Genomic DNA, 17472 nt, shown 5'->3' on the forward strand with positions numbered 1-17472 from the left:
TCTTCAGTAGTCACCGCTGGGTCTTCGGGCGGTACAAAGAGTCCCTGTGCCGCCTCCGTGCGACCTCGGACGGAGCTGGCAGCCGGCTCCGGCTGCCGAGCGGTGATATCCCCTGCCCAGAGCAGCATCCCCACCTACTCTGCCTTCTCCCTCCCTCCCCGCTCGTTCCCTCCCTCCCTCCTCTTCCTCCTCCTCCCGCAGCCCCGATCCGCACCCAGTCGGAGCTGGGCTTGGCACAGGCACCCACTTCTCCCGCCGTGTGCCCAGCGGCTGGCCGTGCCGGGCCGTGCCGTGCCGTGAAGGAGGAGGAGCGGAGCGGCGGCGGCAGCGCTCTTTCCTCCGCGGGTGCGGGCGAGTGCGCGGGTGGGCGCGCAGCCCCCATGCCAGGCGGGCGCCCCGCCGCCCGCAGCCCGACCCCCGCTGCCTGGGAGCATCCCGCCAGCACTTCGCCGCGGAGGCGCCAGCGGCCGTTGGAATTAAAATACGCACCGCGCTGGGAAGCCGAGAGAGAGGGGGAGCAGGTAAGTGTCGGCTGCACCTGTGCCTTTCCTTGCCTTCTTTCCCTTCCCATGTAGGCAGAGGGCGGTCGGAGCAGTTGCAGCAAAGCGCTGTGTGCTGTTTGTCCGCAGCCGGTCGCCCCGGAGCGACTCCTGCCCAGAGCGGGGCCGCGGCGCTGCGGGGCCGGCGCGGGCGCGGGCGAAGGCGGTAAGTTTGGCGTTCCCCGCGCTGGGGGCGGCCCGGGCAGCGCGATGGGACCGGCCGCGGGAGCACCGGCACCAGCTGTGTCGGGGAAACGGTGGGAAGTGAGAGCAATGGTACTATAGGCGTCTGTGCACCTTATGAGAAATAAGAGAACAATAACATCACTCTTGATTCTTTGGAGAAGTCTCACAGACAAGCGGGGAAGTGGGGTGGGGGAAGGGAGGACCACGGACTTCTGCAAAATACAGGCAGCACAAAGTCCTGACTGTCTCAGTCCTTTCTGCCAAGCGAAAGCGGCTGTCTTGCTTGGCCTCGAAGTCCGGCAGTGATGTTACAGTGCAAAAGATTACTGAGGCAAGAAAATTTCCTGAGTTGTTTCCCAGAGCTTTCGTCCATTTATGGCAAGGATATTCTAGAGTTTGCAAACGTTGAAATTAGGGGAGCTATTTCTTTGATTAGTATTCAGCTGGTAAGGCTCTGCAGTGCTTGAATGATACTGACCCTGCCCCCTCTGCCCCGTTTCCCCCCCCCCCGCGCCACCTACCATATATCCACACACGGGGATGTCCTGCTTTCCTGCTGCTGTGTGCACCGATAGCAAGTGGTTTGTCATCTGAATCCTCAGACTTCTGGTTGCTAATGGAGATAAAAAATAGCCCTTTTTGAGATATGATTTAGCCTTTATACTCGTGGTTTCAAAAGGTGAGATAGTTCAGGTGAGCCAGGATTCTGCAAACGATATCTCAATCGGGATTTAGGGTGGGATGGGAGATGGAAACTAGTGAGATACTCTGATTTGGGGAACTGAAATGCTGATACTTTATTTCTTTTTTCTATTGCAAGGATAAAATCTTGTGTTCTGATAGATAACTTCTCAAGTCAAAGTAGAGACTTGAAAGGGCAGAGTATACTTCATAGTCTCTCTAACAAGGCATACTGCCTTGCCATTTTTCAGCTAAAACATAGGTGATTGTGCAGCTTTGCAGAAAACAAATTGCTTTCCCAGGACAAATAAATAGATTAATACATAAAAGAGCCAAACTCTTAAGCATGGCAGTTTCTGAAAGTCTCTCCTTGGCGTTGATGTGTGACTTGACTTTTCTACCCTCATTACATCTTCTAATAGTTTCTGTGCTGTATTATTTGAAGTTTGCAGGGAATTGTTACTGGTAAAAGCTAGATACTTATTCTCTTTCTGAAATAGATGGATCTACATAATATCAGGTGCAGAGCTGTTCAGATGGGCAGTAGCATGTAAGTTGCATAACTGAATTAAGTTTGCTTAGAATACAGCTTCTGAAGGTACAACAGGTCTACAGATAAAGATCAGCTGTAAAGTCAGGTTGATTTTCTCTTATCAACAGAACAGTTTTAAAGATGTGGAGGTGAAGTGAGAATGTTTAGAAATTATGTGATTGTGCCTCATCAGAGCTAGTTCAGTGCAATGTGTGTGTTATCATCTTTGGAGGAAAAAAAAAAGAGCAAAAAACCCACTAAAAAAAATTCAAAAGAACTATCCAGGGACCAAATGTGTCCTCTTGTTTAAAGTCCTTGTACACAGTTTTATTGCTTTCCAGTCCACACCTACTAGGAAATCTAATCTAGGCATCTAGATGTACTTTTTTTTAAGGTCCTGAAGAGAGGATAAGATTTAAAAAACAATTGAAATAAAGCCCACAGCAGGGCAAGAAAACCAAAGGAGCTAAAACCTGACTCTAACAATTTCAATGTTAAGTATGTGCAATATATCCGGTTTGAGTACTTAATAAAGATTTTAAAACTACCCAAATTATTAGGGAAATGTCAAAAGTAATAAACTGATCTATCATTGCATGTTAGAAGTACATGTCAGTTAATGTGAATGAAAAACTTCAGTAATACAGACTATTTTCTTGCAAAAAGCCATTAAAGATTGCAGTTTTAATCAAGGGGCATTTCACCCTTGTAATGGGAAACTATATTGTAATTAAAGGCTGATGTAGGTCATTATAATTGTGTTGTCAGATGACAGCCTCACAACTCTCTTAAGTCTACTGTCATTGATTTAAGAGCAAAGCACTCTTGATTATTTGCTATTGATTTAATAGTAAGTAATTCTTATCTTTTCATATAAAAGGGTAATTGTAAAGGATTTGTGTAACTGCAGCTTAACTGAATTATCTGATGAGAAGAATGGATAGAGCATCCATGTAGATTTTCACCTATCCTTTACATGTATGACTGTCTGCATGCACACATTGTGTCCACATTTTTCTGTTTCTTCAGCATTCAGAGACTTGACTGAAGAAAATCATTATTAATGCAAGACCTTACGTTGCTCTAGTCCAACTTAAATTCATACTTTATTAAGGCTAAGCCTTTTCTCAAAGGGATTGAACTCACAAATTGACTCCACTGTGTGATGAAAATAGAAAATATTTTAAACTTCAAATAGTTTACAGATGAATATTCTGCTTGGGAGTCAGTTTTAGTGATGAGTTGACTAGTAAGTTTCTGTGTCTGTTTTTTGACCATTGACTTCAGTATCTGATGTGTTCAGCGGTTCTTCAGTGAAGGCCTTTCTTGAGCCATTCCATTTCCATTAGTTTATCGCACACATTTTTAAATGTGCACTTTCATACTACCCCTGGGTATTGCTTTCTTGTGGCAATAAAAATCGTTAAATTCTAGGCGAGGAAGGGTGCATAAAATAGATGGTTACTTCGTTTCTTCCTGTCAAACTAGGCTTAACTCTAAGCAGTAATGCAGGAGTGCCTCCTCTGGGAATTCAGTGGTTCTGCAAGAAAATTATCCCTAGGCATTATGTGAAGTTCCTCAGCTGAAATGAGGCTGCAGAAATTGAGCTTGTGGAAATTTAAATATTTGCCTTGATTGGTCCCAGATCCACAAATACTGCTGGCATTTCTTTTCAAAACCTGATCAAATTAGCATAATCTTCCTCAGCAACTTAGATCTTTCGAATGTACCATAGCAAGGTGAAAAACCAATAAAGCACTTTCACATGGAGAAATTATAGAGAATTATATTTAACCCCCTGCCCCCAAATCTGTAGTCTCTTAATTTTTCGTGGGAAAATAATGAAACTTACCAACAACCTAAACACTTTTAACACTCTAGCCACGTTCCATCTTATGATCAACTGCAGAGCTGTATAAAAGACAAAAAGACTCTGTTTTTCTTTATATACGTTTCAAAGCCATATCAGTTATTGAGGTGTGCCTAGTGTTTTTCTGTTGTCTCATCAGGTCCTTTTGCCTGAGTCAGAGGGTATTGGAGCCAGTTTAGTGTAACAGCACCATATGTTTGAAGCAGTGATAGTTTTTTGCTTGATAACCAGATGCAGACTGTAGGATGTGCACTACATTTACAGGTCTCCCATGTGAATATTTAGGCCAGTTAGCGGCAGGAGGTTGTGGTCTGTAGTTGTAATGTCATCTGGCACAGAGTATTAATAGGTTTCACCATACTGCCTTGATTTGCAGAGCTTCATTTCCTCAAAGGGTCCCCACTTCATTTTGTCCAAGGCACCCTCATTGTTTTTTTTTCTCTTTTCCTGAAAGAAGTTATAACCAGACAATGAAATTGACAGCATAATTAGACATGTTGTCTTCTCTAAATCTTTTGTTTCAAGGACCACATAGTTCTAGTGTCTGTGAAGGAATCTCCTGTAATACTTAGGATGTGTGACATGAAGGAGCTGCAGACTCCTAACAAAGAGGCATTTTCTGTGACATTGAATGTAACACCCTGTCTACTGGACATTTTAAAACTGAATGTCAAAATACAAATATTTCAGTGAGGCAGTTCAGCTGTCAGGGGGCTCAACTGCTGATTCCACTGTGTCTAAGGGGTCATGCCTCAAGATCCGGTGGCAACAGTCACCCCACGGAATTATTTCAACACCCAGAGTCTCTGATTTTACTGAATGACTAGAGAAAAAAAACAAACAAATGTGGGATAACTGTAGATGGTTGGCCAAGCTAAAGCAAGATCTACTAGCATGTGGTGGCAGGGGTGCACTTTCAGAGTCAGTGATGTCCAGATTTATTCAGTAATTTTTGCAATGGTATCAGAAATCAAAGCAATTTGATGAGAGGAGAATAATGGGAAGGAGAGGAGGATGAGGGAAGAGAAGGCAATAGGAGTGGTAAATGCTTCAGTTATGCCTTCAGTGAGTACCCTGGGCTGACAACAAGACTTCAGAATAGAGAAATGCAATCCAGATTGGTGGTGGTCAGTAATGGAAAAGGTTTTGGATTTCCACTTCTTCCTGAAGCATTTTGCATTGGAAAGACTTTAGGATAAAATATGCTGAAGGACAAAATTCCCTGTTGGGTTGAAGAGATTGACAAGGAAATTATATGGTTCATAGATTAAGCTGGCACTGTGACACTGGTAGCAACGTGTGAGCAGAAGTCTGCAGGAATTTGCATTTTGGCAGCAAAGGTTAGGTGGTGCAAAGATGATCTCAATAGACTTCAGAAAACTGCCCTACAAGGCTAGGAAAATCTCAGGGGTGGGGAAGAAGGGCTTCCTAGAGGATATCTGTGAGACTGAAGACTTATCTACTGGTGCTCATTTCTCCACATAGATAGTGAAGACTAGTTGTGGTGTGTTGTTTTAGAAATTATGGAGCAAAGCAAAATATTCAGAGAGATTTCCAGTGGGTGTAAATTGCCTTTAATTGCTTGCAGTGAGGGGGATTATTTCTTCAAGATGAGGATCTTATTCATGATCTGAATGTTTTCAACACATCAAGATTGCCCCTCGGAGACAGTGCATAATAGTGTCTTTTTGACACTAGCAGATTGTTTTGGTGGAGTAAAGTAGTAACATTTTCCAGATTAGCAGTGTACACCAGAACACTTCTGCTAGACTGTGGCTTAAATATGGTTTCATTTTTGTACAACAGATGGGAGAAAATGTAAGTTTTATGGTATATATTGAATAAAGAGGGTATTATTTTTCAAATGTGAATTCTTCAGTCTCATGTTTTATATATCAGCCAGCTATTTGAGAACATAAACATGAGAGTTTAGATATCTAGTATATATTTTTTTATTCTTACAGCTGATCACAGGGACAACATGTTACTGCTCAGCAAAGACTTAATGCATGCACTGTCCAGATCACATAACATACTCTTCAAATTACACACCAGTTTTTTTTACTTTATATTTTTCATACTTGTGATTGCCAGGACTATAGGTAAAGAAAGTAGAGAATACAAGCTCAGATGTGAAAGCTAGAGCCTAATGCTTCAAATATACCAACAGACAATTTTATTTTTAAAGCCTGAATTACTTTTTATGTTGGCAGTTGTGAATGAAGAGATATGATTGCATTTTGCCCATACTTGGGGGAGGGGAATAGCATTTTGGAGATCAGAAACAAGATGTAAAGGTGCAATTTTTACCTAGGGTAATTAAGGACATCAGTTACAAGTGCAAATATTTCTCAGTTCAGTGTAATCTGAGTCTTATTTGTGCAGAAAGTGGTAACTTTTCATAAAAAGGCATCTTTAAACAAAATGTACAAAATGGTTGCAGGTCAGTTTTGCCTTGACACTTAGGTCTGTAAACACAGATGACAGTGAATACCTGGAATCAGAGCACTGAACACCCTCTATCAGCGGTCAGTGTTAGTCATATCCGCTGCTGCAAGTGCAGCCCTCAACATTGAAGTTATGCCTTAATGAGGAAAAAACCACCAACAGTACCTCTTAGTTTTCAGTTTTAGGAATGCTGTGGCATTGCTTATATGGACTTGTTGACTTCATACTTATGGACTTCACAGAACATGTGATGTTGAAATGCTAGTTCTGCGTGGGCAAACCACATTGTTTCTTTTTTTTAATTTAAAAAAAAATATGTATATATATCTGTGTGTGTGTGTATATATATATGTATATTAGTTAGAAAGGTAATGAAATGCAATTTAGTAAAGAGTTATTCCCAAAACAGAAAGGATTTTTAAATTCCAGAGACTTCTGCTTTTGGAGGTACCACACTCAAAAGGCAATGTACTGAAAAAACTATAAATAAAAACATAAAAAAAGGGCTCTAAGAGGAATGGGAAGACTTATCTTGCAGAAGGAAAAAGGGAGGGAAGAGTGTTTTGGAGCAGAAAGTGCTGCCACACAGCTGAATAAAAATAATTGAAATTTTGGAGTCTATGTATTTGAGAATGAGTAAACCACAACATTTTTTTCAGGAGGTGTGAGTATTCTGCTTTTCATCAGATTGTGCTGTCTAGCATATGGACTGTTTTTCAGTTGGCATTTTGGGTGCGTTTTTCAGTTCTGCACTGTGGTGTGTGGCTAGGGACCATGGCACTCCATATGGTGGCTTTCATACTTTCCTGCAGGTGTAAAAGAAAGGATATAAGAGAACACTGTTCAAGATAAAGGTTAGAGCAATTCTAGGTTTGGAATGTCTGTTCAGAGCAAGAACAAGACATTTCAAACTGCTTAGTGAAAAGACTCTAACATATTGTAAATGTTTTACTGACATTTCTTAAGAAAATCCATTTTGTATTTTTATCTCCGTTAAATAACAATCTGCTGCTTCTTTGAAATAAACTGACAGTTTATCAATATCAGATGTCTTTAACATGATGTAACTTAGACACAGAGAGGGGAAATCAAGGGTGCGTAAACAGCCTCTACTACAAACAATGCTTACCATAATTGAACAGAGTGGTAGGAAGTGAAAATATCACAGAGGAAGCACAGCCATTCTCCTTAACACTTTCTCAGTAATTACTCTCATATGGTCATGATTTACCCAAAGGATCAGATCAAAACTGAGCTCTGACTAGTTGGGATTAATCATTTCAAACTAGGCTCTGCTAGCAAGGATGACACCTGCATGGTAATCTCACTGTGAGAAGAGTCTTGGTCCATGTTGGAGTAATGTCTTTTATAAATGTAGCATCATGTTTTCAAAATTAGGGTCTTTAGGTAAGACATTGCCAATTCTCTTTGTTTTGCCTGTAGAGAGATTCTGGATTTTCACATATGGAAGCTTTCAAATTGCTGCTGCTTAGCAAACACGCTCAGTGGGTTTGTGGTTTATCCCACCAGCCTCTAAGCAAAGCCTTTCTAGTGCAGGGCAGTACCACAGAAGGGATTACTATAAAAAGGCTTTAAATACAGTCTGTAATCAGAAGAGCTTTTTATTTGTTTCATGTTTCTGCCCTCTAGGTACCTTTGGCAGCACAATTCGTAGGCGTTCTGCAGCTGAAAGAGCCTGACATACTGAAAACAGATAGGGGATATCACATTTCACTCAGTTTTAATAGTAGTGGGTAGGGTTATAATGATAATCTATCTGGAATGTTTAATGTGTATGTGATTTAATGTCTAGCCTTTTCAGATTAATTAAATGTAGAAAGGATGAAATCTTCTTTCTTCCATGGCTTTCTAAGTAGCAGCAGTTCACTCCAAATTAATGCCTTGTTATCTATTTTATTTTCACCTTTATTTTCACCTCGTGTTTGGCACTTCATAAATGCTTCTTGTCTCCCTCATTGCTCACTCAGAGAACGCCTGTTTCAGAGACAGCATTGCTTACCTGGTCATTTCCCCAAAAGGCAAAGCTGTGTTTGTCTCTGACTGACAGAATTTTTATACTTATAAAACGTTATACTAAATATACATTTTTACTTGGGCAGAGAAGGCTGACAGTTTTAAAAGGCAGAAAAAAGGCTTGTTTAAGTATTGAAGTTTGTGGAGGGGAGGGGGTAAAATATATTTTAGTGAATTCTACCAGTTATTAAATTATTAAATTTTGAAATAAAAACAGATCCACAAAAAATAGAAATTGTATGTGCTAGTGCTGAGAAATCATTTTTCATTAAATCAAGGTTTCATTGAAAACAGAAAATCACATTATTCTCTGAACTTTCTGAGCAATATATTTCTATATAAAGATAAAAACTAGTCTTACAAGTTTCTTACTGTGCCTGATACTTGCTTTAGGAATGTAGTAAAAGTGAGTGGGGAAACTCAGAGCTCTTTAGTAGGTCAGGTTCAGATCAGAAAAAATCGTAGCATCTGGTGTACTGTGACTAAGAATCAATCAAATTGTTCTGATTAATCTTATACTCCTTTATTTTATTTTTGAGTTTTATGGAAAAGAGTTAGACTAGGATGTGTCCCTGGTGTTAATACAACTTCCTGCCTGCAGCTGGTTTGTAATTGCATCATAGTAGTGACAAGTAAAGCAAACCATAGCAGACAGAGGAGAAAAAAAAATCAAATGACTGTAAATAACTACACTTGCTTTGATTATTTTAAAGAGAAAAAAATTACCATTCGTACTGGGAAAAATGGTGTATTAAGAGAACAGCCAGGAAAAGACTTTATGACTATAAATACATCTGTATCAGCAGTACTAATGCTGTCCAAAGAGTTTGCTATAAACTCTGAGACTTCTTATGTAAACTTACCAAAGCGATGATGAGAAAAGTAATAAATATAAATATTTTTGATGAATGATGTGAAAGCTGTGAAGAATTTGCATTCTTTAAAAAAAATTCTGATAACAGCTTTTGTGTTTTTTCTGTATAGGTACCTATTACACCATTTCTTTGGTGAAGGCTATTCAGCAGTGGTGACATCTTCCAATCGACCACTCCGCAAATTATTATCTCTGGACTCCCAGCTGACACCTTGCCAGAGGCTAGAGCTACTGAGACAATTGGAATTGTGCCTGCTTTGGTCAAGGTTTTTTCTATCACGGAGAAAAAAAAAAAAAGATGAAGTTGGGCAAAGTGGAGTTCTGCCATTTTCTGCAGATACTAGCTCTTTTTGTGTGTCTTTCTGGAATGAATCAAGCAGAGCTCACAAGGTCCAGGTCAAAGCCCTACTTTCAATCAGGGAGGACAAGAACCAAACGCAGCTGGGTGTGGAATCAATTCTTTGTGCTGGAGGAATACATGGGTACAGACCCACTCTATGTAGGAAAGGTAGGGGATTTAAACAGACTTTGGAGGGTGCAGATGGTTGCTTTTTATGTGTTTATATGGTGCAAACTGAGAATTTTAATTCTTATCCGCATGGTTAACTTAATCCAGGATGGTACAAAGTTTTGTAGTTTGAGAAAAAAAAAAGGTTTAATACTTCAAAACAGCAACACCTTACAGTCCTGTAAGAATGCAATATTCCTCTCAAATTCTTAAAAAACCCCTCTTCGTATTAGCACTGCTTCTTTAACAGAGTATGGTTATGAAAGTGTTTTGCCACCACTGACAGAAGGAAAATGTTTATTACGTATATTAGATTTTATTTCTTTTACGTAGAAATAGGGGAACATTATGATGAATATTCTTAAGAGCTAACAGCTAGTCCCAGAAAACAAGAGTTCTGTATTATTTTGTTTTCTCCCTGAAAATCAGCACTGCTGAAGGCAAGAGAGAAGGAATCAGGCATCAGTGGGTGTGATGAGTGAAAAGCAGGGCATGTCTGCATTTCTGCTTTATGCTTTGACGTTTCCTGGCTGGCAGATTGACACCTTTGGGGCTTTGCTATCCTCTGCACATACAGCCTTGTGGCTTTACCTCTGATGGGCATGGGTCCAGTACAGAGCAAGCCCTTACATCAGGGCATCCCAAATGGTTCATTCTGAGCGCCTGTCGCTGCACGTGGAGCACACTGAGCACAGCTGTGAATCCGGGACTTAGCTCATTCACTGCCTTATGCTAGTGGGTAATATGCTTCCTTCAGCAATTATGAAGGGGAAAAAAAGCCCCCCAAACCAAACACCAAACAAAACCCTTCTGGTGTTTATATGTAACATTTATGTGTAATCATCTTATTTAAAGGAAAACCCAATTTCTCTTTAATATCAGAATCAATAAATAGAGTTTCTTGTTTAAATATAGCAAATGCATAGAAAACAGGGGATTGAGCTTCTGGCACAACAGCACGCTTGTAGAAAAGGAGATGAAGTAATCTGAAATCAGCTGCTTCAAATGTGCAAGTGCAATAAATTTTAGCTTACTTAATGCATCCTACTGAGACAAACCCTTGATGTTTGTGTTAATACAGTTAAGCACTTAAAATTTAATCATGCCAACTGAATAATCAAGTTAAATGATGAACTGCTTTAATGATTGCAGCTGTTGTTCTGTTTAGGTGTTTTTCTGAACTGGGACTAGTACTTTGCACAACTGAGTCTTTAAGAAAGATACGTTAGAAATGTCATCTTGTATTACATGAGTCATGAAAGTTTTGGTAAAGTTTGAGGCTATGTCGCAGTTTCCATTCTGATGCCATGCAGCTGCTGTTTGTGTGAGTTTGTCTTTTAGGCAGATTTGTTCTCAGGTTGGTACTTCTCTTCTGCCTTTGAAAATGGCCTATCTGGCATTCTTTTCACTGATAAAATAGGAAGTGTGGCTTGCAAATTTGAATTTCTTCCCTACAAAAGAACTGTCTCTAAATACTTAAGTGAAGACCGGTTTGATCTGTAGTAATTCTCATATTCAGTTGATTGCTATGTTACGGACAGAAATGCTGTGGCAGCGCTACAGTACATGGTATTTGCATGTACATGATTATTTTTAGCTTCACAGTTTGCTCTTTCCTGTCCTTTATGGGAGTCCTGACATTCATAAGCAGATATCTTCTGAAATGCAAACCTTTTTTATTGATTTTTCTTTTTATCTGAAACTGTCTCTGCCCGGCCTCTTTTTGTATCAGCAGTATGAATTGTTGGATCAGAAACTCACATTTGTATCAGCAATCCATTTTATAGGAAAAGCAGATAAAAATTTGCACTTAGAAAAGGAAGCCCATTTTACTGGAAACAGAGTCCTTGCTGAGCATCTTGTAAGATAAGAAGTGCCCAGTTCTTAACCCTCTCACTGAAGAGGTTTTTCACTGTGTGGCTTCTGAAGTGCAATCATGATCGAAGCTGCATTCCTACATAGGGGACCAAAGAGGTGAAGAAGTGATTTTTCTGTTCTATGCCTTAACATATTATGTGTAGCACCACTCTGAAGTGAGCAGCAGTTGCATTCCTCCCCCTCTTCTCCTCTTAAAAATATTACTGTTCTTGATTCAAATCCTTTGCAGGCAGGTAGGGACTGAGAAGACCAAGATTTAGTTTGGATAGGAAGGCTGGATTTTTTGTGTGTGTTTGTTTGTTTGTTTGTTTTGTTGTTCTGTTTTTTGTTTTGTTTTTTTCCTCTTGGTGAGGAAGCAACAGGAAAGCAAAAAGCTGGCATAACTCACTTCTCTCATCAAGTAAAGTGAAACCAGCAAGGAGACTCTGCCTCATGTTCTCCAGAGTGCTCTGCTCCTGGGGAGGTTAGTTCTGTACTGTCCTATGTTCAGGATGCTTTGCAGGGAGCCAATCTCACTGCCTATCCAGGAAGGAGGGACCTTCCTCCTGCTTTTTAAGGGCTGTGAGATAAGGCTTCAGAAACACTCAAGCAAATGGAGCTGCAATAGGGAATATTGTCTCCCCACCACTATTCAGTTTTACAAGCCTTAGGCAATTCTGGATAGAAGGCAACATTTGGAGAATATTGGGGTTACACAGCAAATCATTCAAGAGTTGTGAAATACCAATGTTAATTCCATGTTCAACATTAACTCACTCCTCTTGGGTGTCTGCATTCTGACACTTCAATTACATGTTCATGCAGGATAAAATCCTACTCCTTGTAAACTATGTAACAGGATTCCTGTTCATCTCAGTAAGACAAGTTTTTCACTACATTTTTCAGTGGTTTCATGTTTGTTTAACGAGGTGCCAGATCCATACCTGAGGTATATTGCAGCCTTCCTTCTGAATTTTCTTTCATAAATGCATATATATTTCTTTTCTTAAGGTGGCAGAGCCTGTTTCTCATGTCACTTTTGGGAAACCTCTGAAGGAGTTCTTTTAGTTTTCAGCTGATAGGAATCAGAGGTGACAGAACTTCTGTGCCCTTTTTTTTCTTTTCTTTTTTTCTTCTCCTTTTTTTTTTGTTTTACCTTAGATCTTTCCCCTCTGTGGTATGAATTTTAATCATCTTGGATGTAATTCTGAGCACCTCTTGGGAGGTGCCTTAACATGTAATCAGATTGTGGACTGAATCATACACAATTTTTTTCTGTCTGTCAGCACAGCATATGTTATGTTCACTTGAAGGGCTAAAGCATTTAACTGTTCAGCCCATTTACCTGTTTGGATAGGCACTGTTCTCTTCCAGACATTCTGTGTAGGAAATGAGGCAGTTAACTGTGATGTTAATTGAGCTAGAAGCATAGTTGGCGTCTGTTTTTTGGAAAATGTTTACTGTGGCTTGGTAATATGTTTGGTGAAATGCCTTACTCTGTATTTTCCATATAAATGACTTTAATAGAATCTATTTGGGCAGTTCTAAATGATTCAATACATAAACACCTAAAATTAGGAAAATGTGTATTCTATTACATTAAGTATTTGAAAAGCTGTATACAGTCTTGTAATTGAAGTTTCTATGGGTACACACAGGCAAAAAGGGATGCAGTTATAGTATAATTTGAAAATTTTTTTGATGCAATTTTTGATTTTGTTACTTATCAGACATTCAGGGTTTGTTGTTTGTTCTTTTTTGTTTTGGTTTGGGGTTTTTCTAATTCATTTGTTTGGGTCTTTTGGGGAAGTTGTGGGGTTTTTATTTGTTTGGGAGCTTTATTTTTGAAGGGTTTTTTTGTTGTTTGTTTTGTTTGTATTTGTAATTTTTAAAAATTTCTTCTAATGTGTTCTACTGCAAGTTTCAGGCTCCTCAAAAGCATCTTAATGACAGCCAGTAATACTTTCATTTTTCTCATTAAAAAGTTAAAAAAATCAAGCGAAGTCACAAATAAACCTGAATAAATGAAGCAAGGCTGTGAACTCCATGTGAGATGCTTATTGATGGCTGGCTTCACTGTTTTCTTTTGGATCCAAACCAACACTCCTTTTTCAGTGGCTCTGAATTTAGCTATAGTTACAGGACGGTTTCAAGCTTTTTGCTGAGTTGAACTCTTCTTTTCCCGTGAGATCTCGCTAACCTATGAAGGACTGAAAATAAAAGACACAGACTTTTGATTAAGCACAAACCCAAGAAGCTGATATGTAACTTTTAGAGGCTCACTGGTAGTTCTCAAAAATAACACTTGAAACTTGTAAGATGTCCTGCATGTAGTTGTTACTTATAATGTATGGGAAAGGAAAACATAAATTCTAGTCTGCATTTTCTAGATCATAAAATCAAGAAAAAAGTTTCCATGGGTGAACTAAGAGCATATAGTATCCTAGAGGTCACAGTCATTGCCTTCCAATATAATTTTGTCTGCCTATTTGTTTTTACTCTGTTTTAAGATTAAAAAGCCTGTTAGAATGAATTTTAAAACATGGACAGAAATACATAAAAGCTAATATTTTTTATTTATTATTTTCTGGAGTCGTGCAGAATGAGTGAAATACAAAAAAATGCAGTGAACTTAAACTTTACCTATAAAATTGGGTCAATTAAGAGAATTCACATGTTTTACAAGTTTTAAGAGATCTTCCAGGCCGGATGGGGGAAAAGGTTTTTAAAGCAGAAAAATAACAAGAAGTGTATGTTATTGTTGACATAGTGAAGGGAGGGTTTTTTTTCCATTTTGGACAGGAGGAGGCCAAACAGGGAGGATACTGGGGTTTTGTGTTTATTTTTTGTTTTTCAAAGGTTTTGGTGAATGTGTCAATTTGTATGGCCAGACTTCACAAATTAAGGTTTGGGCAGGGCTCTCCCCACGTGGGTGTGCCCTTCGAGCCTGCACAGTGGATTTTTTAGGTGAGGCACAGTGTGCAGAACTGGCCCCACCGTTTAAGTCCTCAGGTCCATCTGCCACAGCCAAGTGAGCTTGGACGGTGACAGTGAAGTCCTCGGGACTGTCACAGCACCTGGTACTAACCGGGGCTGACGCTGCTGAGCATCCGAGATGTGACAGGATGGGATGGCAGGGAGGCTTTGAACTGCCCAGGGGACGATCCGCATTGAGACTTGAACTCAGGTCCTTGGGATTCAGAGTCCAGAGTGCTCTCCTTTACACCATGGGAATGTGTCAATAGGGTGATGGAATTATTTATGTTATATTTTTCTGTACTCTGACCTTATGTAAAGCCGTACCAATGTAGTCAGCAGTAGAGCTCTTTTCATAAAATCATAGTCTGACAACTTCAGATCTGGCTGATGAATTCTAACTGACTTGGATAATGAGTGTCTTTGCTAAAATACTTAAACACAGCAAGTATTGTGAACGTGCTGGCCACTCAGTCAAACTTGGACCACTCTGCAGGAATATTAGCTGCTGAGAAACTAAGGAAGTTTCATCTGTGATGAAAGAGCTGAGGATTTCTGGACAGAATTAGACCAGACAGTTTTTCATCTCTCTAGAAACTGAACTACATCAGTTTTACTGACACTTTTGGAAATGGAGAGGAGATGGAGTGATGGTATGAAGGCTAAATGTAGGTAAGAGAGATTGGGCTGCCTCATTTGCAGATAGCAAGGCAGGAGATAGGTTGAGTGCAACCCTGGAGGAATTTGTCCCTCCTGCTGCTTCTGGAGGCACCCATAAGGTCCTGGGCTCTCTGCTTGGCTTCGGCCTGGGGTCATTTCACAAGATAAATGTTCATGTCTGCTCTGCAAGTAAGCTCCTGGCTCAGAGTAGTTATGGCTTTGCCTAGATTTTTTTTTTTACTTTTTTTCCCACCCAAAGTAGTTTTGGGAAAAAAACCCCAAAAAACAACAGACAAACCAAACTGCAAACAACTATTTTTTTATATGTCTTTGTGGCCTCTATATGGAAAACAAAGACAGCATAATAACTCAGAAAGAAAGTTCCCCTTCGCTATTTTTTCCCCTTAACTATTTGTATTAACTTTTATCATAATCTTTGAAGCACTGTTGTTTTATATACTCCCCCAGGGCCATTTATAAAAGGGAAGAAGCAAATCTCCTCTATTTCTGATATTTCTCTGTTTCAAGAGCTCTTTGCTTTTCTCTGCTATGAAAACTGATAACAGTTGACCTTTTAAGTAAAATGGGACCTGCCATTCCTGGCAAAAGTTTTTCTACCACAAGTGCTGCAAATGAAACAAATGGACAAACAAAATAGTCAAGTCCTGCTTACTTGCTTTGTGGATTGAATAGATCTTGGTGAAGGGATGCTTTAGTTTTACAGCAGTGATATGAATTTATCAGCTCAGCTTGTTCTGTCGAGTCACTAGTAGTGCACACTTTTCTTCACTGGATAGTCACTCTAGGCTTTGCGTTATTCCATACCATACTTCATGTGGATTACCCCAAATAACTAAGAGCTGACTAACAATCTGAATTTTTCCAGCTTAGCATTCAGGGCTAAAGTGTCTCTGGGGAGAATGGTGAGATTAAGATACACAGGAAGAATTATCCAAAAGGATAACCTAAAATCTACTGCCTTTTCCTGGTTGATTTCATTAGCCAACACAGTTCTAATGAAATTTCCCCTTCCCTCTTTTCGGGAAGTCCTCTTCTTACATAGCTGATTGGATACAGAAAAGGGTTTTGTGCTGGGGATTTAAAGTGATGACAATTTCACACACTCAAGCACTAAAAGACAATTTGTATGTAATTTCATTATTAGAAGTGATAATAGAGTTGAGAGACTTATGGTAGGATACTGAACCAGAACATGCAGCTTTTTGATCTCTTAGTATAATATAGAACATTGATTTTTAACATGTGCCTTTATGGAAGAGGAAGGTTAGTGAAGGTGATGACAACATCTGTAAGTTAAGTAGCCCTCATTGCAATTTTTTATTCAATGGCACAGTCATGCTATTTATATAATACTGTAATACCAGTTCAGTATTTGTGTAGACTCATAGGTTCTACCTGCATTACTCTGCTCTGAATGTCTTTTGGGCATTATTTAAAACTATATTTTATGGGACTCTGGCAAAACAGAAAAGCAAGAGTAAAAGCTAATTTTGCAATTATATGTAGATGCAAGTCTCCTGAATGCTTTGCTGGTTATCAAAAATACCTTATTTTCATGAAAGCATGAGACCTAAAGTTTTGATGTCAGCTTCAGCTGACTTCTTTTTGGTGATGCTGTGTCAGTTCTTCTCCTTTCTGTCTCCTGAGGTTGTTCTTGGTCCTCTAGTTCTTGCTATTGGCTATTATTCAACATCCAGATTTACCTCTATCCTCTAGTCTCATAGTTGTGTATTAACAACATTGGAAATAAAGTACTGTAAAACTACAGCTACCGAGAACTGTATTTGCATTATTCTAAGGCTAAGGAAGTCCATTCATGAATTATTGTGCTAGACAAAATGCAAGCAAATGCAACCCCTGCTCTGAGGCAGTGGTCTTGTAAGGGGAGAGGTAATAGCAGACTAAGAAGCAGTGACAAAATTCAGAGACATATAGTCTTAGTCAACATCTGAAAACAGTTTGAGAACAACAGGCCACTATTGTTCTTTGCCATGAAGATAGAATATTATTTGATCTGCAAAGGAGATTCATCAGGCATTTTAAAACATTATGAATAGATAACAGAGATTTCTTTCCTGCCTTTACTTCCCAGCATTTATGGATGACAAGTTGCTTGAAATTAATAAGTACAGACCTATTTAATATCTATGTTAGTAGAAGGCTGCATCCTCTTTCAGACCAATGAAGATAAAGGGTATTTTTCAATTGCCTTCAAAATATCAAACTGCATATGCTTTAAAGTTTTACATCTTGTAGCCGGCTGTCACACTACCTTTTTCATATTGC

The 17472-nt window shown here is 39.4% G+C and overlaps 1 protein-coding gene across 1 annotated transcript in view; it reads left to right on the plus strand.

Moving 5' to 3' along the window:
- The first annotated feature begins 249 nt into the window (after window positions 1-249).
- Window positions 250-17472, plus strand: part of CDH7 (cadherin 7) — an 89853-nt gene continuing 72630 nt past the window's right edge. The window contains exons 1-2 of the mRNA XM_071554892.1: window positions 250-521; window positions 9275-9672. Of these exons, the coding sequence (XP_071410993.1) occupies window positions 9463-9672 (210 nt within the window). The 5' untranslated portion in view covers window positions 250-521; window positions 9275-9462. The remainder of the gene's footprint in view (window positions 522-9274; window positions 9673-17472) is intronic.

The sequence above is a fragment of the Pithys albifrons genome, chromosome 4 (genome assembly GCF_047495875.1).
Source record: "Pithys albifrons albifrons isolate INPA30051 chromosome 4, PitAlb_v1, whole genome shotgun sequence".
NCBI lineage: Eukaryota > Metazoa > Chordata > Aves > Passeriformes > Thamnophilidae > Pithys > Pithys albifrons.